At 33.3% G+C, this 23,616-nt stretch overlaps 1 protein-coding gene across 2 annotated transcripts in view; it reads left to right on the top strand.

The window, feature by feature from the left end:
• The window catches only part of TUSC3 (tumor suppressor candidate 3), a 109,914-nt gene that overhangs the window by 45,606 nt on the left and 40,692 nt on the right, over positions 1 to 23,616 (top strand). Inside the window, exons 4-6 of one of the 2 annotated variants that reach the window (XM_041402830.1) lie at positions 858 to 998; positions 1,539 to 1,679; positions 11,126 to 11,215. In XM_041402830.1, the coding sequence (XP_041258764.1) occupies positions 858 to 998; positions 1,539 to 1,679; positions 11,126 to 11,215 (372 nt within the window). The remainder of the gene's footprint in view (positions 1 to 857; positions 999 to 1,538; positions 1,680 to 11,125; positions 11,216 to 23,616) is intronic. The other variant, XM_041402831.1, reaches the window with a different exon arrangement.

Below are 23,616 nucleotides of genomic sequence, written 5' to 3'. Positions count from 1 at the left end.
TAATTAGCAATTTCTGTTGATAAATTCAGCTTTGTACTTGATTCAATATAAAGTTTTGCTAATGTGGTGTGAACTTCATTTTTCAGGAATTAAAAAAACTTACTTCTTTATATAAAAAGCACTTATTGTATCACCTTTAAGTGTTACCCCTGATTTTGTTTATGTTAATTTTCATTTTTTCTGGTGCTGTATTGCATGGTTTCTGAGATGGCCTGAATACAGAGGAATTTTATGTAGTAAAATTACATTTTCCTATACTACCTTGCAAAGCGGAAGTCAAAATTTCAAACAGCAAATGTATATGTAGATGTATTTTTTAATCACTTTTGAGGATTTTCTAATATACTGTGAATAGTTCCAGTGGCATCAGCACATGAATTAACAGTAACTTCTAGGCAACTTAGGTAGTTTAAGCTGTTATTTAGTCCTTTTTGGATTCAAAAAAAGCCTAGTCACTAATGGTTAGTCTCTTGTAGCCAAACAATGTCAAGCTGCTTTGCTCTCGTAGAATTATAAGTTAATATACTTTAATAGATTAGTTGTGTGCAGGGTCTCTGTTTTACCAATTACAGGAAAGGTCTTATGGTGTGTGTGAACTTTAAAGCATAAGATACTCATATAGAAAACTTGTGGGTGAAGCATTCTAAATAATTAAATATCCTGAAGAATCTACTGGAAGGAATATTGTGAGCACTCTTTTTGGAGGACTGTATATGAGAATATTTCAAAAAATGTAATGTATGGAGGCAAGTGATATTTTTATGTTAATTAGATTTGTGTTATTGAGGCTATTGTGGTGTTATATTTTGAGGATAAGGTTACTAATTTTTTTCCTGCTGTTTTTCCTGGTTTTGTAGCTGAATATGAACTCTGCTCCGACTTTCATGCATTTTCCTCCGAAGGGTAAACCCAAGAGAGCTGACACATTTGACCTGCAGAGAATCGGATTTGCAGCTGAACAGCTAGCTAAATGGATAGCTGACAGAACAGATGTTCATGTAAGTCTTTCAGCAATTTTAAAAGTTGAAGGAAAATGTATCTTTGTGGTTTGAGACAGGTTGACTATAAATTCCATCTTTCCTTAATAACTTTCTGTGTCAAGTGAGGGTTCTACAACACATTAAAAAATAGCATTTTTGGTACTTGTGAGAACTTCTGCAGATGATATTCCATTCTTGCTTTGTTATAGTCTAATTCTGGATAAAAATTCAGTAATAATTAGTTGTTAATAAATAAAATGTGCTTTACAAAACTATGTACGAAACACTTAGATTCGAAGGTAGCTGCTTTTGGTTCAGACACAACCTGCAAATCTGTTGTAGCAATAATGTTTCAGAGTTGCACAATTTCAAAGAAACGTGAACATTTTTCATAGTATGTGCTCATTAAAGAAAGTACTATTTTTTCTTATTAAAGTATATTTAGGGACTACTTTTGCTGACTCTGAAGCCAGATTTCAGGTGCTCTGTTATGTTTACGTGGAAGATGATCTGTATGTAAGCATTTATTGCAATCTGTATTTGCATTTTTCCTTCCAGATTAGAGTGTTCAGGCCTCCTAACTATTCTGGTACAATTGCACTGGCTCTTCTGGTATCTCTTGTTGGTGGCTTGTTATATCTGCGAAGAAATAATCTAGAGTTCATCTATAACAAAACTGGCTGGGCCATGGCAGCTCTGGTATGCAGATTTTCCTTACTAATATGCTTTTTATTAATTTCTCATCTTAGCATATTTTTCTTTCACTATTTACAGAGTAAATTAAAAACCATTGAATGAGTACATTGTTCAGAATGATACTATCAGGAAAAGATTCTTAATCCAGATTTTGGGTCTAATTCTCATAAGAAGTGAGTATCAGTTATTATGAGTGATACAATGAAAATTAGCAAATTCTCTTATAGATGCAGTTTTTTATTTGAACTGTAGTATGAAAATATTTCCAATAATGCTTACTGATGTTTATGGCTGTGGTTCAACTTGCCCTTCTTTGATAAAATCCAAAATATTGATTGCTTTAGCATAGATATTGGTGTCAGACTATATCACTTTAGAGTAATGAAAGTTTGAGAAAAAAACAAAGGCTTATATGTTTTTAAGACAGTGATAAAAGATCTGAGAAACAAAGAAAAAGAGGGAATTGTTTTCAAAACTGGTTTCAGTAGTACTGACATTAATACTCTACTGTTAACCTAAATGAGTTTAGGATGATCTTAGTGTTACCTCTGAGGAGAAACTCGATGTAGCCAAGTGTGTTTGAAATATTAGTCAACTAAATCCTCAAAACTATAAATAATGAATGAAGCTTGAATTTGCTTAATAATATGTTTATTTACATGGTAATTTTCAAATAACTGAGTAGACTGATGAAAAATGTGGGATGTGCAACTTAGCTCAGTTTTAAACAGGAAATAGTATTCAGGGATGGTAGATGTTTTTAGAATGCATCAACAAGTACATTGCTCTGACATGGTTGTGACTGAGAGAAGAGGAAAATTTGAGGAGAAACATCAAAGGCTTAATTTTCAGGGACATGGCATCAGAAGTATGGGTTTCAACACTAGAATAGTGTCTGTAATTATTGAGTCCAATCAAGTATTTTACTGTACTAGTAGTAATGTCAATGGAGAACACTACTTTTTAGAAATTCATCCACGTGTTTTTTGCAATATAAACAAAGTTTTTATTCTTTTAGCATTTAAATTATTTATTCCTGTGATCATTTTAAAAACTTTTCCTCAACTTGTATCAATATGAATTAACTTTCTTGAAAGGACATGGCTAGGATTGTATATGGAATATGAGTTTTGTTTCTACATCAGCATTTATGTTTTATTTCTCATCTAGGATCCCTTTCCCAAGAAAGCTTGCACCAAGTGGTCTTTTAAGGTCTCTTTCAACCTGGGCTATTTTATAGTTCTGTGTGTTTTAGTTTTGTTTTAGTTCTGCTAGACTTAGGTTATCCTAAAACTGTTTTTTCCTTTTCAGTATCATATTACTGGTTCACTATTCTGCTCTGATTCAAAAATGTGAGACGATACCTTCTTTTGTGTGGTACTGTCACCTGATGGGCCTTTGGCAGGCTTTATATCATAAAGATCAAAGATAAAATTATCTAATATCTGGCAAGTTCTATTTTTATGTCTAGATTATTAATATGATCTTAAGGAAAGCTCTTTGTTCTGAATTCTTCAATATTTGGCATTAATCTTGAATAATGGCTACTGATAATGCTGTTTTCTCTCATGTGCTGTCATAGCTTTTCCTGCTAGTATAGGAAAATGTCTTTATTTAAGCAGTGTGTTAATCTACACCATACAATGGGGAAGGAATACAAAACAAGTTTTCAAACAAACCACCACTAAGACTAGATGTCAAGTAGAATGAACTATCCTTTTGATCTAGAGAGCCAGGATCAGAATATCTTCTCTGTTCCAGGATGTCATTTGGAATATCCCGAGATCTAGCACAGAGTTTTGACATGTCTCTCCCAAAGTCTTTCATATTTAGTTCCACACACTTTTCTGGGTTACCATTATTTTTCAATGATGATACTTTCTAAACATGCTCTACGACCGTTAATCTCACATTTGATTATTTTTGATTTCTAATCTTTAGCAACAACCTGACTAAAGCAATAATTATCACAACAAAATAGATACTTGTGTCAAAAAATCAAATAAAGATATGTAATCAGTGGTATTTCCTTTGTTTAACCATGCACTCTATCTCTGCAGACAGCAATTTCATGTCAATACCTCAGACTTTTCAGATGAAGTTTGTTTCAGTGTTTTGTGGAATTGTTGTTTTTGTCTTGCAGAGGTTAAAAATGAGTTCTTCAAAGTGTAGAATCATTCTACAAGCTGCAATAAATATTTGAAGATGTAATTAATGTAATTGAGAAAATGAACACATCAACTTTTTCTTAGAATGTTTGCTGTTCTCTTTAGCAGAAGCTCAAGAGTTGCCATCTGAACATGACTGTTAATTGCTATGTAGAAAACCTATAATGACATTCAGCTGAACTCCTGAGGACAGATCCAAATGTAATCAAATATTTTAAGAAATGTATTAATGTCTTTGAGTAATTGTCTCCTGCTGATTGTATAGACAAGCAAGTAACTAAAATGGCATTAAAGCCCTATATTGTTGCTAATACTTTTCCCTGTAAAATTATGTTTATTTTAAAAATTAATAGCACTTAAAGGATGTTTTAGGAAGTGGTCTTATATTTGAAAGTATGTTGTAATTAATCATGGCACTGTGCCAAAGCTATGTGGCACAATATTTTGTGCCAAATAGCTTTGGCTTTTTACTATTTTAATTGTTAGTGTTCTGACTTCACAATGTAGTAAAAGCCCCGTACCCTATAAAGTGATGCTTTAGCAAAGATCATACATTTACCAGAAGTCCTTTTGGTTTTATTCAGATCCACACAGACGTACAAGTTAATTTTATAACTTCTTTTTGGTGGAATCAACAGGGACTCCAGATTACAGTCTTTTGGACAGATGACCTCAGTTAGTGACTAAAATTTGTTGTGATTCATATAAGAAAATGGACAGTCACTAATATTATATATATATATATATATATATTATTATTATATAAGGTAATAATATATTCAATATTGTGCAGTTATGATTCTCTGACATAGTGCTTTTTTTCCCTACCAGTAAACTTAGAACTTCTTTTTTGATAAAAGCTCATTAGAAGGAAAAATGGATGCGATGGTGTCTAGTTAAGGAGAGAAAGTAATGCCTAGGAAAATGCTTGTTATGAAGGGTATAAATAAGTAATAAATATTTAATTATAAATCTTTATGTTCATCTTGAATATTTTTTCCTTTTTGAACTGTCAAAACCAAATTAAACAGAAATCCTGGCAAGATATTTAAAGGCTACAGAAAGCCCACATTTTCAGCAGAAGTATTGACAATTATTTTGTTCTTATTGGCAGTTGTTTTTTCACATGGTATAGAGCTCAGAAAGCATGAAAGCTCTTTTCTAAAAGCTTTAGGTTTGGGGTTTAAATGCTTTTCTTTTTGGATGTACTGCTAGGCAGCTAGTACTCATTAAACATACTGAAAACATTTTTAAATTCCAACTGAAATCTTTTCATAGAGATTATGGCATTCAGTGACTGAAACCTGTATTTTTGCAAACAGAGGACTCTTGTTTTCTTTTTCTTGTTTTATTAGAGCTTCTCAGTTTCCTTTGAACAGTTTTTATGTTCCCAAATCTTAAAAAAGGAAAAAAAAAATTGGTTACTTTTTATTTAAATGAAAAATGGATGGTGTCACTCTGCCTGATTGAATGATCTCTTGCTAAAAATTAGAAGAAAATTCTCAGCATAAAGTCTTGTACTGTTTTGACAGAGGATCCCAGAAATGTTAATTTGATAACTTAATTGATATAAAAATGTTGTGTCTCATAGACAGTATTTCCAGTAGTGTTTTAGAAGAATATTTCGGAATGCAATTTTTAATGATGCAGCTAATAGTTTTGATAGACTTGTAGAAGCAAGACCACAGGTTTCATCTCACACACTGATTCCAGTGCCAGCTCACACAAGGCCATCAAATTGGTTTTGCCCTCAGCATTAGATTGCACCACAGCAATATTTGTGGTTTCATCCCCTCATTGAAGCACTGCAGACTCTGGTAGTATCTTGTATGCCTTAGGCATTTTCACTTGCAACATTACCCAGAAGACTTTTAGGATGGCAAACCAGGATGACTTGAATCCCAGTACATAATATCCCAAACGATGTCTTTTGAAATGACAATTAAAATTTATGCCCTAGATTATTTTGTGCTTTAATTCAAATTCTGCTATTAATCTATGGATATATTTCCCTCTGACATGCCAGCACAAAGATGACAGAGGACTTCAATCCTTAGATATTTTCAGACTCCTGTCTTTTATGGTGGTAACAAGAAGCAATTTAGACTCTTCAGGACTCTTCATTTCTTAAGCAGAGAGAAGAAAAGGTCAGATGGTAAAAACTAGGCAAGGTTCTAGCAGTTTAGATAAGGAGTTGCTTCATTTTAGACAACAGTATGTGTGCTGAGAGTTTCTGTTCTGTTGGCTAGACTGTCTTTTGACAGCATTTTCTTTACCAGGCTGTTTTTTTCTGCATGTAATTTTCAGTTTTACTTTATGTTATATTTCAGATTTGCCTATATACCTGTGGAATCAGGGAAGACAAAATCTGTGCTGAGATTAGAAGGCAGCTGCCTGCGATTTAACTCTCTTGGGCAAAATATGACAGATCACGTGAATGAGGAGACAAAGTGTGTGTCTGCTGTTCCCATAACAGTTAATGGGTATGAGGAATGTGTACTGTGTGGATACACACCACATAGTACATTCATCAGCAGTTATTGGTCCAGAGGGGCTTGGAGGGTCTTATGGCTACTGGTGACTTTTTCACCCCTTTCTGGAAATGAGGATAAAAAATTAATGTGCTTTATTCAAAGATAAACAGAAAAACGAAGGTTTCTCTGTGTGATTAGGTAGGCATTCAAAAGAACATCAATAAATTCTGATTGTTAATTTTCTTTACTTTCTATAGTTAGAGGGTTTAGAGATGTAGAATTTAAAACCACAATTCTCTTTGCTTCTGTTTTTCTGTTCTTTAATTGTATATTTCTTATTGGAGAATCTACTAAGTGATGGATTTAGAAATGGAGCACAGATCTCATAGCATGAAAGCCTTAATTGAGTGCAAAAGCAAGGCTAAACTGGACAAGCAAGGATTACATTTCTTTAAAACAGTTATTCTGAAATGGTTAGAATTTACATATACAGGACAATATAGAAATAAATTGTTGAACTAGCTGTCATTTGTCCACTTTTTGTTGAACCAAAGCTTGAATTTAACTATAGTCATAAATTAATCTAAAATTTCATTATTTTTCTTACATTACAAAGTTTCCCATGTTCCTGGGTCTAAACTTGCAAAGAAATCTAATTATTTGTTTTGTATACTCTCTGCTAATAGGCAGTTTCTCTTCAAAAGGCATACTAAATTACTTTTTTAAGTCTCCAGCGGTTTTGTTTTATGAACTAGTACACAGTGTTAAACAAAACTTAGGCCTTTGAGAAGAGGATGTATTAAACCCAAATAAATAATTTGCAAAGTTTTCAAGACCAAGACCAGTTGAGAAATTCTGCTTATGTACCTGTGAAGTTGTGTCTTGCTTGCCATTCAGTGTTCTGCTGAGACTCTTGGTGCTTAATTTATCTTTTTTATCTGTTCTTAGAAACCTTGTGATTTACACACAAATGCACCATGGGTGAGCTCAAAGCAGTCTCCCCCTTAGTGAAACTAAGGATGGAAGCCATCAAGGAAGCATCACTTGTAATTTGTTAACAAGGTCCTGCAGAAGATCCATCTACACATGGAGTGTACTCCCTTAGAGCACCAGTGTTTGGCTACAGAGCCAAAGATTCTGCTTGCTTTTGTCATTTAAATGCAAAATAAGCTACCTAAATCTGGAAGCTCTTAAAATAGCTTAAACCCTGAAAAAACCCCTGAAGTCTGTTGATAAATCAGATGCAGCAGTTAGTGGTGTTCTTGGAGTCTGACAAGGAGAAAGAAGGAGCAGATGGTGGAAAGGTGTGTCTATAGTATTCCTCTCTGTAGAACTGCTGAAATACAGACTCTACTATGGAAAAGTGGCATTGTAATCAGAGATAAGTGCTCAGCTTCAATCTTCTCCTTTATTCCAGTTTTCATCCTTTGAACTTTGACAAGATCCAAGCAAACTGCAGAAAGGCACAATTTCTCTGCATATGAGAGTAAATGTGAACAAGTTGATAATTTTTAGGAATTAATTAGGCAAATTTTCTTACCGTGAAAAATCAACTCTCAGTAATGGTTAGTTTGGAAACTTTTGGTTCCCAAAGTATTGGATCCTATGGAACTATGCCATTTGGAATGGTAAACATTGTGTGTTATATATCTGTGACTTACAGATGCATGCATGTGTTCTAGAAATAATGGTGTGTATTTTACAAACAGTAGAAGTCTGTAGTTTCCAATGTTGGGTTTTTTACACAGATGATTGTAATTGGAGAATATAGAGCACAGCAAAATGAGCTTTAATGTCAAGCACTATATGTAGCATACGAAATTCTTGCATAAGGAATATGATGAAAATACTCTGTTCTTAGGATACTTAAAATTAGATGAAGATTGGAAAAGGACAAGTGAGAACCTGGAAAATGTATTTTGGCTGATGAAAAAGTAATTTGGAAAAACACCATAAGCAGGAACATGATGGAAGGAAATCATTGCAGATCCAGTGTGTGGTAGACCAAATGAGTTTTTTTGGTCACAAATAGTCTGAACTAAAAGAATATGAAAGATGTCTTCAGGTTAAAAAACCATATTGTTGAGTCCTTGCTTCTCAATTATGTTTATACTTGATGTTTTCTTCTCCCCAGTATTGTGTCTCCTACTTACTTCTTTTGCTAGATATTATACTGTCTCACAGTGTGGTATTTAAAGCATGAAAGATCTTCAGTAATTTGGGAGATTTATAATTTATAAAATATATGACTATATATAAAATGGGGTAGAGTATTTTTGATCTTTCTATGTGAAAGCAGATTTGGCCCTAGAGAATATAAATTACAAACAGTAATTTAAAAATGAGAAAAATTGCTTCTCATAGAAAGCACACTTTCAGAGAGGCATAGTTTGTGTACTCTACACATCTGTTATCTTACAGTGTTTGACTTTTCAGCTATTTTTTTGCCTTTCTAAACATCTTTCATCTCACTTTTGATACCCATATTTTCAATTTCTACGTTTTTATGCTTTCACATAAGCTGTTATGTGAGTCATCACCAAAATTGCAGTATAAATTTCTCTGCTAAAACAATCTGCAAGGTATAGAAATAACTATATTACTCTTCTCCCAGTAATGTCACTGTATACTCTTTTCATTTTGTTGCATTTTATTAATAAAAACACAATCCATTTGCTGGCAATCACTACCAGTATGTCTTGATCTGCCATGTTAGTTATTATGCTGTTACATTCTTAATCCTGTTAAAAGCAAAATTAGACACATTTTATATTAAAAATAGGAGCCTGTTTTTATTGTAATTAAAATTGTAACACTACAGCAAAGTAGTAATTAAACTGTATTTGAAAATGTATCTTTTCTTTCTATTACAAGAGAAGTCTCATTAATAACACCACAATTAAATTGTTCTGCATGCATTTCTTGGTATCTTTGCATTTCTCTTATGTCATGGTTACTCTTCCGCTGCTTCTCTCTGGATCTGCAGATCATTCTCTTGCTTTGGGGTGATGTGGCATTATGATGAGTTGTCAGCATTCCATGGTCTTTGCTGAGAAGAGTATGATGCTGCTGTCATTATTCCTCCTTGGTTTAGGGTCCACTTGGGGCTATTTCATGCTTTGTGCTTCTTCACTGATCTGCAACAAAATTTTACATCAAAATTTATAGGACAAATCGAAGTGGTCTTAAATAGGTTGGATGCTTGTCCTTTGTTTTCTTTGTTAGCACTAAAACTGTTTTCTACAGGCTCCCAGGTCTGTGTTTCTTTATTCACTATTGTAATATTAATAGTCTTGGGATCTCCAGTGTAAACCTGTGCATCAGTTCTTGTCATTCCATACTGACACATTGTAGCCTATATTTACACTTTGGCTGTCTCTGCTGTCATCTCATGACTACTGTAATACATCAATATGTTGGTCCTATCTATTTCATCCTAAACAGAATAGAGGGGGGAAAAATAATATGCCAATGTAATGTAAACTATGCATGGTTACCTGGTCTTTGGAAAAATTGCTGTTTTAGCTAAATAGGTAACCCCTCCCCTGCCCCAACAACTACCAAACAGCAACAGAAAAAAAAAACCAAAACAACGACAACAACAACAAAAAAAAACAACCAAACAAAAAAAAACACCCAAACCCCAAATGAAAACAAAACCCAAAGCCAGGAAAGGCAAGACAGATTTGAATAAAGTTTGACAAGATTCCATAGTAAAGCCTTGTTCTTATTTCTAGAGGTAGTAATGCTGCATTTACAGAGATACAGAGCTACACTAGCTTTTATTTACTTCACTAACATGTTACAAAATGTTTTTTAAAGAAAACACTCTAAAGGTTTTTAGTAAGCCCCAGTTTAGTTAGTCACTATGGTACAAATTTTTACATTCATGATCCATCTGCCTTTATGGCATGATCCATCTGCCATATCTTTATGACTTTATGATGCTATTTGGAATAGTGATATACAGTAAAAATGAGCATGTACTGAACTTAAAATGTAGCTTTTGTAAGGATTATTTATACTGATAAAACAAAAGACATATTTAGATGATACATGTTTCCTATTTATCTCATTTGGTAATCAAAAATACTATACTTTCTTCTTTAAAATAGTCTTAATGACTCTTGGTACGACTCCTGTTTGTCATGTATGTTCTACAGTATGATCTTCTACAAGCATTAAGGTCTGTTTTTACAGTTGTTGCACATACCTAGCTTAACCTCACACTTATTTCTGTTGGGAATTTTCAACCTTTCCAGCAAATCAACCATTGCTATTTGTCATAACTAAAATGAATCACAGCCATATAGGACACATAATGAGAATTTCATAAAATAGATTTTTTTTTAATAACTGGCTTTTTTCTATTACTTTATATATAATTTCAGACACATGAAAACAAAAATATTTGTATAAGATTTAGAGGCAGAAATATTTTCATGGAAGGTTTTATAAATCTTGAGTACTGGTTTCCAGAACATTTGCAATGAATGCCTTCTACTGCTGCAAGTACTTGTTGTCATGTAGATGTGTAATTGTGGTATAGAAATTTAGGATTATTTCAAGTGAGATTTGTAAAATCTGGCTTGAGCTAGCTCATTTTCAGAATAGTAGAAGTCATTAAGAATTTTATGAAAGCAATCATCTGAAGATACTCTCCTAAAATTCAATTAGAGGTGGATGCTACGTCTGGTTAGTGGAAAAAAAATACATATCTAAAGTAAATAGTAAACCAGCAGAATGGTTTTCTGTTTAGTCCTTCACAGTAAATTAATGAATATATTGTTTTTCTTTTTTTTTCTAGTGCGTTGTATTTGCTATGACATCTGGTCAGATGTGGAATCATATCCGTGGACCACCATATGCACATAAAAACCCTCAGAATGGGCAAGTGGTGAGTTGGTTGTTTTAATTTTATTTTGAGGGGAAAGGATGTGTAAACAGTCACTTGCTACAAGTGAGCCAATAATTGCAGGTCCATAGGTCTGTATGAAATTCTGTCAAAGTCTTAAATCTAGTTGCAAGCAGAGTCTGTTTTGGAATTTCAGATCTTTAGAAGGTGCCACTATCTCTGATTTAAGCAATGAAATGAGTGGTTGTGTTGTTCAGACTTCTCTCTCTGCAGCTGTAGTGAATGTGTTAGAAATTGTTCCATACCACACAATTCCCACTGCCCAAAGGTAAATGTAGATGTTGTGTCTTTTTGTAGGGATGTGCTTCCTCACACAGTGGAAAACAAATGTTTTTTTCCTACGTTTAGGCTACGCAAACCTTTTTTTACACAAACCTTTAAGGTTTGTAACCTCTTACCTTCCCCTCCCAATAATTTTAGTTAGAGGAGGAGGCATTCTTGTGCTTTATACCATTTTCCATCACATCTATAACTCTTCCACTAGCTTTTACAGAATGCTTTTTCTTGTATCTCTGTGCTTCTTCAATTTAATCTCTTTATCAGCTTTACTAAGTAGTTACCATTGACTCTTGCCAGAATTACTTTTATATCCTGCTACTGCTGCCTATAAAGGATTACCTTATTTGCTTCTTCCTGCTCACGAGTTAACAAATGTTCATCAGATCTCAGAAAAATAAACTCTCTTTGCCTATTAGGAAAGTAAAAATGACCTTGGCTAGTTGCTAATCACTCCTCGTTATTTACCTTTTAAAGCAATTTCTTGAGATGGAATCTACAAAACTTGCAATTACCAGGAAGATTGTTTTTTTTAATAATTCACAGTCCATTGAGCTATTTTCAGTTTTGTCCATCACTAGTTAAAGGAAACCGTATTACATCTTAAAGAAAACACTAATTTTAAGCTCTCTTTGTGTCGTATCTTAATTGGACTAGCAAAAAATGATGGTTTGAAGTTAATTACTGATCTGTGTTTTATCAGGAATGAAGCAGAATATTGATGTCATAATAGAACAGGATTTCATCTGTGAACTTTGTTATTCAGATATAGATTTGATGATACACAAATAATCTCAATAAAATACTGTTTATGAAAATTTGGAAGTTTTCATTACTGCCTTGCAGGATTAAATTTATGACACTTTTCAGTGGAGTGACAGAAGAAATATCATATACAAAAAGCACTGTTTGTGACAAATTAGTTTTTACCATATCCAATTTTACACACATTGCCTGTCTTAAACCCCTGTTTTGGAAGTATACTCTACATTTAATAATTTTTAAATATTCCTGAATTTGTGCTGGCTTGTCTGCATTTGTAGAGTGTGAACTCATATCCAGCAGGTCTGTAGTGCTACTACTTTGGGAATCTTAGTACACACAACTAATTAATGGAAATAGTGGCAAAGATGGTTTTAAATTCTAGTTACTAATCTATTGTGTGGTCAAAATACATTCTTTTCTGGCTTTGATGCATTTTATGACTTCAGGTAAGTTGCTTGTGCCTCTGATTCACCTGTCTGTCCTTGTTTCTATGTGTCAGTGCACTGACTGCTTTGTATGTGACAGTAAGTAAAACCAGTTAGATCCTAAGAATTAAAAGAAGAATAAATGCAGGATTACCAGGATCCTGCTTTAATTAAGCTATCACTGACCAGAATAGTTGTCATTTAAAGCTCTAACTTGAGAAGTGTTAGAAGCTTAATAAGTAGGCTATAAATCCTTACCTATTTTACATTGTGGTTTGGGGTTTTTTTCCTTCAAATAACACTTGAACATTTTCCCGTTTCATTTTTCTAACACTTGTCTGTGTTTCTGTGAATTTGAAGCAATAAATCTGTGAGATTTATTCAACCATGATAATTCACTGTAACACTGTGAATTGTCACTAGCTGCTTTCTTTACATCTGGATGAAATTTAACTCATCACTTTCTTTCCAATGTCTAGCATTTAGTAACAATTCCAAATTTGCATGCCAATTTTTTGCAAGGATTACTTGCATGTAATAATCTGAAACTTTGTTGACAGTCATACCACAGAAATTTCTGGTTTTAAGAGGACACATGGAATAGCTCACCAAGCTTAATAGTTTTATTATTAAGTTCAAAATTATTGCTTCTTAGTTTTTCTTATTTCATATAAGTTAGTGGTTCAGTTCTATACTAGCCTGATATGCCAACAGCCTTTGAAAATGGTAATACTCTGTCTTCATAAACTGTTCCTTGCCTCAAATATCTCCTATTATATGCTTTGTTCTTGCTCTGATCTTTACTTTAGATGACACTTAATTTGTTCTTAAATTCCTGGGGGTTTTTCAAAGGATGAAAGGACATCTCTGTCCTTTGCTTAGACAACACTACTTACGCTTGCCAGTATTTTGTGCACATAACATCACCAGTTTTTAAAACTTGGCTTTTGCATTGTGTTTATGATTACCTAAGCTACTTTAACTGCATGACTGTACTCTTTGAAGCTTTGAAATATTTTTATATATTTCTGTGTGATCTATTCTATAAAACTGATGGTCTCATTTATTGCCGTTGTTGTAGATAGCTCCTTTATTCCCTACTACTATCAACTGTTTTCAGATTTTGGGTCCACATGGAAGAGCATCCATTTTTATGTAGAAAGCTGAATCAGTCAGTAACATTGTTTGCTGTTTCAGTTCTGGTTTAGGTTTATGAAACTGCTCTAGTTTTCGATCTTGACACGTACTTTATTTCTGTTTTATTTCTAGAGTTATCCATCTTTTGCAAAATAATTTTGTTAGGATTGGGACATTACTGACTGTGTTATGCTAAAATCTGAACCTGTTTTACTGGGACTGAGAATGACAATTAAACATTCTGTTGGTGTCTGTGTGTAAAGCCTTATGAGACTTCTGATTTTTATTCAGAGCTTGACCTGTATAGAGCTGGTGGTGAGAGAAGTAGAAATGGAGAAAGCAATTACATGTGTTTGAGCCTTCTCTAGAGGTAGCTCTGCTGCTATTTAATTGACCTAATAGCAAAGAATTCTCACTAGATTTTCATCAACTTTTAAACAAATAGCAGCCATGGCTAAGAGAGCATTTGTGTATATCTGTCCATTAGTTAGCTGTTTTATTATTATTATTATTATTATTATTATTATTATTATTATTATTATTATTATTCTGCATACAAATTCGACATTTTTTATTGTGCAATGTGCTCAAGATCACATCTTCAAAATGGTTGGAAGTTTGCTCTAAATGAGAACAGGGAAAAGGACGAGCTTAATCTAAAATGCTGAATTGGCATGGTTTCCAAAGGTCATAATATTCTTTCCTTCTCTTCAAGAAAGTATTAGAAAGAAAAGAAGTTAGAAAAGTTTTTGTATCAAGAGAAAAAATATGGTATTTTATTATCAGATATTAGGTAGTTTTCCTGTGTAAGTTGATGCCTTGTGAAATGGACAATGTTATTGTTTGCCACTATATTAATAGGATTTTTTTATTGTCTTATACTTTAAAGGTTCTTGAAATTCCTTAAGTATAACAGAAGTTGTGTCCTTAGGAAGCAATTGTATATTAAAAGTTCTTTTAAATAAAACACCTTATAATATCACATTAAATATAAATATTTCTTTAACTGTAGAGCTTATTCATCCTGGGTTTTTCTCCTACTTACCTTTTGTAGTTTTATAACCACTGATCTTTACTCACTTCTCTTGCTGATACAGTTATGTAGTTAGCTGTATGTTTTTGAAGTCAAATGGAAAATATATTTGACTACTGGTATATTTTTTTCATTTGTTAATACAAAACAAAGTTATTCTTAAAAAATTATGCTAAGAATATTGGGATTCTTAATTTGCACTATCCTCTATTGCTAAGCAGGATAAAATGTCACTTACCAAGGTTAATTCTTCTATGGTTTCTGATAAGAATCTAATTAAAATCTATGGAATTGTTTCTTGAAACATTTTTAAATAACAACTCACCCTTTCAAGCTCAGTCAGTCACATTAAATTCATTATCCTTTGGCCTTCAGTGTATCTGGAAGCATGTTTGAAGTAAAGTGTGCCAAGATTGTCTTTGTAATGCCTGACTTTTCTAAAAGTAGCCATATTGATAGTAGCAGTGCAATACAGACAAAAGTCACTTTACTGTATGATAAAATATTTTGTCTTGCTTTTAGATAAAAAAGAGTTCATACAGGTTATTATTAGTACCTAACATAAGGTATCCAGATGGGCTTGACTTTTACCACAGCAATGTTTTGGTGCATCTGTTGCCACTAATCACAGCCATAGTACTGTTGAAAATATATCTAAATGTTTTATTGGAATAGCCAATTATTTATAATGGCATGCTGGATTGAAATGAGTAGTGCATTACTTAGGAGTGTTTTTAATGAAATAGCTTTCCTGGTGTTATCAAAGCAGTGAGTCTGTTCAGAAGTTACAAGAAGTAAAGGGTTTCTAAAGCTTTTCAATTAAATTTCTGTCATGATTTAGTCAAAAAAGTTATCAATTGGTAGTGCAAAGTTTTTAAGATTGCAAGGGTGATTGTATCTGGCATTCTGTATAACGTGTGTTTTTACCTTGACATTAGAAAAGGGAAACCTTACACAATATTTAGTACTCTTTTTTTATTGTAGGATGAATTTACTTGAATTTACTAGAAGCCATTTACTTTCATTTGAAAGAACTATTTTCTGAAGAACAGCTCTTATGTCAGAAATCAGGGAAGCCACAAATATATGAGTTTTTGAGGTATCTGAAGATAGAACGATAATGCAATGCAGTAAAATATACTTTAAGGCAGAAAACCAGAATGGCACATGGGAATAACTGGTTCATGTTTTTCTGTTGCGAACAGATTGAGAGCCATTTTTGTAAAGCCAGCTTAAATGCCACACAGGAATCTAGTTTTTCTGTCTTCCTGGACTCTACTGGTTGTGGAGATGTATGTGTTAAGAGCCTTATCTATTAAAACAATTACTATGTAACTTTGAAGACTGTGTAGTCCAGCTGCTTGCTCAAAGGTTCCTCTTTCTCTTAGACAAAGGGCTTCATCTAAGAGAATTTTGAATGTCTCCATGGTTAGAGATTTCCCAACCTATTCCAGTGTTTAACCATCCACAGATTTTTTTTTTTTTTTAGTTTTACCTTTTAATTTATGTTATCTTTTGTTTTTAATTTCCTTCAGAAACAGTCATGGTAAAATTTATCTTCCTCTGTAGTAAAGCTGATTTAGCTGAGTTTTTAATTAGAATTTAATATTGACTTTAATAAAATTTGGACTTAGATGAGTGGTACAGATTTTCAGACCTTCTAACAGCATACTTTTGCTTAAGTTGCACTATGATATCACTACAAAATCCACACTGAAAACAAGAAAATATTATGCTTGGAGTAGTCAGAGATGTTCTGCTATATAGATTCTGCTCTCTCAATAGAGCCATGCAGATGTTCTTCTTGTACCTATTAAACAGTTGTTTTCTTCTAAAATCCTACAACTTGGAGACTGGGGAAGGCAGAGGAGAGGAAAGGAGCATATTTTCCATGTTGTGCAACACCATCTTTCACTCTTTTTGATGGATTATTTTGTGAGTCTTATCTATTCCCTGTAGAAACATAGTCTATATAATGGGTGCGAGATTCTTTTCCTGAAGTAAAATTTCAGCAGTTGGGAATTGTCTTGTGAACTACTAGGAAAGTCTCAAAATACTTTCTATCCTGAAGAGCCTTCTAGAGCTGGTGAGCTCTTGCCTTTCCATATAGTTTTGCTAGTTAGCTCTAATGCTATCATTTTGGTGTAACAGATTCACTTCTCTTACGCCTGTGGACTATGTCAAGAGCAGGAACATGCATTTGAGTGTGTTAACATAAATGAAGCAGCATACTTCAGATAGTCCTCCATAGACTAATTCACCCAGAATCTCTGGTTCAAAAAGATACCATTTTGTTGTTGTTTACTGATTTTTTATGGTGGTTTTTTATTGAACATAAGGAACTTTTCGTTGCATTTATATTTTTGATTTTGTTTTTTTCTTTTTTCCTGCAAGGCAAAAATTATTTGCTGTGTGATACTTTATGAAATATAAAATGCTTTTTGTACGTTTTCATGGAAACAAAAATTACTCTGACATATTTTTTTTGTCTAGCTCTGGTGCCAACATTATTTACTTTCTTTGGCTAAACTTTCATGTTAACTGACTGTTACTGAAGGAAGAGGCAGTAGAAGACATAAGGACTAAATTAAAAGGTAAACTAAAAGGTTTTATTGTACATGCAGTCTCTTCTTCTGCCTTCAAAGGCAAGTAGGGTGGTGCTATATATCTCACCTATTAGATATCAAATATTTCTGAATTTCTGGATATTAAGTAGCAGTTTATATGGTTTTTTCCATTTTTCTTTTTTTGAATCATTCAGAAGGCTTTTAATTTTTTTTATTTATAGATGTTGCCACAAAAATTATGTAGATATATGTCATAATCAGGGATAGACACATAAACCTGGTCCTTACATATTTCCTTGTTTTCCTTACATATTTTTTTGAAGCATTATAAATATTCTCAGGGTTAATGATGCTGCAACTACTGTTATTTGTTCCATTTGTTTCAGATTTTAAAAAGTCCTGCTCTTGGTGGTTTGCTTTTTTTTTTGTTCTCCACTTCTAGCAGCAAAACTGAATTAAGATTAAACAGAGTCTGAACCCCGGCAGCTGAGGAATCAATTTTGAGTTCATCTGGTGTGCTCAGGCAAAACCTACTCCTATACTAAAATTAAAATAGAATAAGCTGGTACTTGGCAATGTTATACATATGAACAGAATGTGAAAGTAGATGCTCTGGTAAAGGCAGGAGTTGACTGTTGGGTTCAGCTGTTTTTGTAGTTGGTTGGAGCAGAGGAGGAGTTGGTGGTGTTTGTGACTTCTGTAACAATAGACCTATTCAAAGCAACTGTGAAAATCAAGTTGAAGGAGGAACATGTTTGTATTCATTTTTCTTTTGGCACAATAATGCTTCAATAGCAGAAAGAAATTTTTTCTAGCTTTAGAACAAACAATGAGAATCTTTCAATTAATTAAGGATCTTGTTTCCTAACTCCTTTGTATTTCTCAGATTAATAATTTCTTTATCTAGTGTTCATTGGTTGGGGTTGTGCTTCCTTTTATTCTAATTATTGTAATTATAAGAGAAGTTGAATGTATGCATATATACTTTTGTCTTCTCAGTAGTCACTGTAAATTATCCTGGAAATCTGAAAACTGTTTTGCAAATTCGATAAAGCTTGTGTTACCAGAAATACCATACAACATGTGTTATTAATATTAAAGATTTCTGCTCTTCCATTATGTCCAAATAACATGTTCAAGTTAAACAATTTGGTGAAAAGTTTGATTTATAGTAGTCCCAATTAGATCTTGCTCAAGAATAGCTTATATGGCTGTTACATTATAAATGCTTATATTTAGAAGCTGACATTAATAAGTCAATTGTCTTGCTATGTAAGCAGCAAACTTATTTCTCAAAAAAGTCACCAAAATGTTTGTAAGGGAATTATTGTTTTTAAACTTTGTCCTTATTCTTGGAGTATGGGGAGGACATAATTTAAGTTCTACCCTGATTTCTGGTCAGCATTCAAACTTCTTTTATGTCCACGTAGTTGAGAGGCAAGTTCACAAAAGGAGTAGGCTTTACACAAGCTTTACAACAAGGAGTTATTTTTGTTTGTTTCACACTAGCTTTTAGGCACACACACTTCAGTCTGTCATTAAAAAGACATTGCAGAATTGATCTGCTCTTTAAAGATTTTAGAGGCATCTTGTGTCAAGCTAATATTATGTACAGAAGTGGGTTGACGAGTAGATTTTGTGTGCATCACCTGCTCTTAGTATTCAGTACTCACAGATTCAAACTTTCATGTTTATTTGAAATAGACTGTAGTTCTTCTGTATATGTTTATACTGCAAAAAAGAGACATTTTTCACTGTTCCCCATATAAGTCTGTCATTAATATTTAAACCAAAGCTGTTAAAGGCTGTGGCTCTTCAACTTCAGGTACAGTGCAAATTAAAAGGAGTTGTTTACTGACAGTCTTGCAAGTCTAGCTTTTGAGCAGTAAACAAAAGCATGAAATAATCTCCTTCGTGTTTAGGGTCCTGGGGTCACTTAGCATAGCAAAATGCTCTACATTAAATAAAAATAGCACTACCATTTAAAAGAATGAAGTTGTTTGCATTTACATCTCTCACACTTCTAATAAGGGTCAGTGGAATGAAATAATAATTTGGTTTATGGGTTTTTTTTATATAATCAGTGTTCTAAAAAAACATTTCAAAGAAAAAAAAATATTCCATAGTTCATATTAACCAGAGTAATCCCTGTCAGATGTATAAAAGTAGGATTTTTTTCATAGTTTTTTGTAGTGGCTAAATACCAGAGTCATTGAAAACCAAAATTTTCAGAGTAGGTCTTATTATTGATGTTTTATTTGTTTATAGACAGAGAACACTTCAGTGTATTAATGACTTAATAAATACTATCTGGTCTTGTCCAGGACTGTCCTTTAAAATATTCTCAATGCTGAAAATGTGGAAATTTCCAAAAGGAGGGCAGGGAGGGAAGTGGCTTATTTGGAATGTAATTTGCCTGCTGGTGTTAAAACCAGTACAACATGATAGTACCCACAACCCTTTTGTATGGTCCTGTAAAGAGGTGGATGAGCATTTAGCTAGGAATGTGCTATGGTAAATGGAGATAATGCAAGCATTGGATCAGCTGTACAGTTTAATAACAGATTTTAAGAATTTGAGATCAAAATTGAATTAAAATTATGCTCATTAGTCATTTAAAATCCCAATAAATATTCACTTACATTATTTTTAATTAGCTCCCGAAAATACTGAACCACAAGGCTGTGATGTGAATGAATATGCCACTTCAGGTATTGCTTATGCTGACCTATGGTCTACTGTATTGCTTTTACCTTTAAAACCCACAGGATCAAATTCAGGTCTACAAATATTTTGAAAACCTTGAGTAAAAAAAAACCTTGAGTAAAAAAAAACCCTTGAGTAAAAAAAAACCCCAACAGTACGAAGACTTTAATTTGTATTTCTTCTGGCTTCTTCTCCTGTTTGTTTAATTTGCAAATTTCCTAACTCTGCTGAAATATTGGAAAGCTTCATTTAGTGAAGAACAAACAATTGAAATCCCTCCACACAAGCTTCTTTAAAGCTGAGGGAAACATTTTAGAAGGAGCAGGTTAAAGACACATTCAAACCACTCTTACTCAGAGGATTATTTTCTGTATAAATTTAAGAACATCTGTTTTGAACATGCTATATTCCAAAATAGACAGCATATACAGCACAGGGCAAAATGCATCTTGAAAATAGACAGCGTAGCTGGAATAGTAAACACAGAACAACAATTTGAAAAAGAAAAGGAGAAGTGGGGAAAAGCCCCAACAAACCAAACAAAAACCAGAAATATCTTCCAGCAGAATCCTGGACTTTATTGCTATAGGTGACAAGTATGCGTCTGCTGTTCTATTTAATGAGTCTCTGTTCGGTTGGGTTGTTAACATAAATACCAAGCTAACAAGTTCAGTCTTTATGCATAATATTTGTTTGAATTGTTTTCTTTCTCTTTTGCCCTTTTTCTTTTCAGTCAGTCATCTACACCATATTATACAGTTGTGATCTCAAAAATACCTTCAAAGCCTCATTCGTAGTGCCTGGGTATGCAGTAGAAGGAGACCCCTTATGCATTGTCCAGTCATGGGCAAATATATCTTATCAAAGTCTCTCACTCAAGATTTTGCTCCCAGACCTATTTTGCAGTGCTATTTTACCACCTTTTGTGTTCAAATGCAGTTCTTAATTATTGGGTGGATCATGCATGCCACATGTTGTACCTTGATTTTGACTTATTTGATCACATATATTAATCAGCCTATACTTATAAAATGGATACTTTTTCCTGACTGAGTTATTTTCATACAACAAGAACAGACTTTCTGGAAATCCTTCTGACTTGATTCATATCACTTTCAGTTCTTCCTATGTAAAGGAGTGGTGGTTTTTATCTCAGTTCTTTTCTGGCCTCAGCTGAATTCATTAATACCAATTTTTGCACCCAAGTCATCAACTTCAAATTTCATAAATTAGTCCAATTAGTCCCAAGATACAGACTTCCTTTATGTATTTTTAAACAGCCTGTTCTGTCTGCTGTTGAGCCAGTTATTCAAACTGCTTACCAAGTTTGTTCTAACCCCTTTTTGTAACACCTTTAAATATAATGCAATGAAATGCCAATATCCAGATAAATAGTAGATTTTTTTTTTAATTTTTTTTTTTTTTATTGGTCAGGAGCATTAAGTTCTTTAAAAAAAAGATTGTCTAATGGATCTGAAACCTTTTAGGATCAAATATGCTGTATTTAATCTCATTTTTCATGTTCATTTGCATGTTTAATTGTTCTTTATTTCAAAATTTATTCAGAAACATTTTACTCTACTGAAATTCTACTTCCTTCTTTTCAGGATGTGTTTGGTTTCTGTGTATGCTCTTCTGTAGATTTACTCTAACGTGGGCAGATAGATTTGTCTTGAATCAATACATAAAATTGTTACTGTGCTTTAAAACTCATGTACTAGCTTTAGAATTCTGCTTTTTGAGTTTTCATGCAACTTTTTATGTGGTATAGATGCATCCTGTCAGCTCTGGACACTTGTATTCCTTATATTCATCATAAACATTCACAGAATTAGGAAACTGGATTATTACCACTATTTACTGCATATTAACTTTTTTTGCTTTTTCTCTGCTTTAATGACTGAAATGTGAGCTACCTGTTTGCTATGGGGCCACCTCACTTTGCCTCCTGGCAACTTCTATTTTGTCCCTAAGTTTCTTGACCTTTTAAGAGGGAAATGTATTTCCTAGTTATTTTCTTTCCATTCTTTCTCAGCTCTGGTTGTTCACTGTATTCCATATGGGATTGTTCGTCAGTTGGAATTCTTCTCTGAAAGGCCAATAATTTATTAATTTGCTTATTTAAGATGTGAGGGGTATAAATTCAGGGTAGCTTAAGGAACTTTAATGGTTAGTTTCTGACTCAGTTCACCAATTTTTCCTAGTGTGGGTGGTTTCCCTTGTTAATTTTTCATTTCATTTGAGCTCTTTTGAAATTAAAAATCCTAAATTGAAAGTGTAAAATGTGTTACTATTATTATTTCAATATATTTTACTGAATTAGCTCAAGTCATTTTACCTGAAACTATTTTGTTCTTCCTGTGTCTGTACAGTGCCTCTTTTTATATCAAAAGCACACTTAAAATATTATTGATTCCTGTGGAATCAGTAGGTAAATGAGAATGGAATCTGCCAGGTGTCATATACTGATGACTGAAGTCTGCTCTTTGTAGTATTTGTTTCCACTCTACCTAGAAAACTAGTCTTTAGTGGAGTTCTTTTTCTGACTGTTATTCGGTTCTTCTACTCTGCAATATTCTTCTCTGTGAGTGGGGTCTCAGTTATCTTCTGACTGCATTGTTTTCCTCCAAAGAGTGAAATGTTCACTCGCATTGGTGCCTAGTTCAGGTGAGGGTTGCTCTTCTGATGCCCATGCCACCTTAATGCCCACCTTCTGTACTTTGCTTTACAATAAACGGGGCACATGACCTATGATCCTTTTGCATGAAAGAATGCTAGAAGGTGAACTTTAGGAATTTGCCTGTACACTCCCAGACAGTACTGGTTTGTTCAGTCTGTTGGACCAAAGAGGAACTAGTGTAAAATAGAACTATTTGAGATGTGTGCAGTGTGTGTATTGGGTTTGAAGAATTAAAATGCACTACTTAATCTAAACATAGTCTTTGGGTCCACAGCAGCTCAACATAAGCATCTTCATATCAGTAATTGTGGTGTTCTTCCAGTCAAATTTTGAAATTCGTTCTGATCCAAAGACTGATTGTGCAAGAAGCTCTAGTTCCATGAAGATCATTTCACTCACAGATTTGTATCTAATATGCCTGTTCCTAAGAGAAGGTGTGTCTTATGTCTTACCAGGCATATTCTGGTAAAATATCATTAAAAGAATACGATATTGTATATGATAAATATATGTCCAGTTCTTGCTTTTTATATATATAAAAAGACTCAAATCTGTATCTTAGCTTTTTTGTTCATATGTATATGAACAAAAGCTGAGATACAGATTTGAGTCCTGTCTGCTTTTATGTTAGTAGCATGTACTGCTCTTTTCTCTTATTTCTTGAAGACCAAATGTCTGTAGGCTCCTCAGAATCTTGACTTAAATTCTTTGCTTTCCTAAGTTAAGAGGTTTGTTAAATTGTACATTGGATATGAAAATACATTGTCTGCTTAGTTTGAAAATCCTTTGTCTTC

Source organism: Onychostruthus taczanowskii, unplaced genomic scaffold (assembly GCF_017590055.1).
Source record: "Onychostruthus taczanowskii isolate IOZ18803 unplaced genomic scaffold, ASM1759005v1 scaffold2, whole genome shotgun sequence".
NCBI lineage: Eukaryota > Metazoa > Chordata > Aves > Passeriformes > Passeridae > Onychostruthus > Onychostruthus taczanowskii.
The sequence above is the reverse complement of the archived record's forward strand: the minus strand, read 5'-3'. Positions and strand labels throughout refer to the sequence as shown.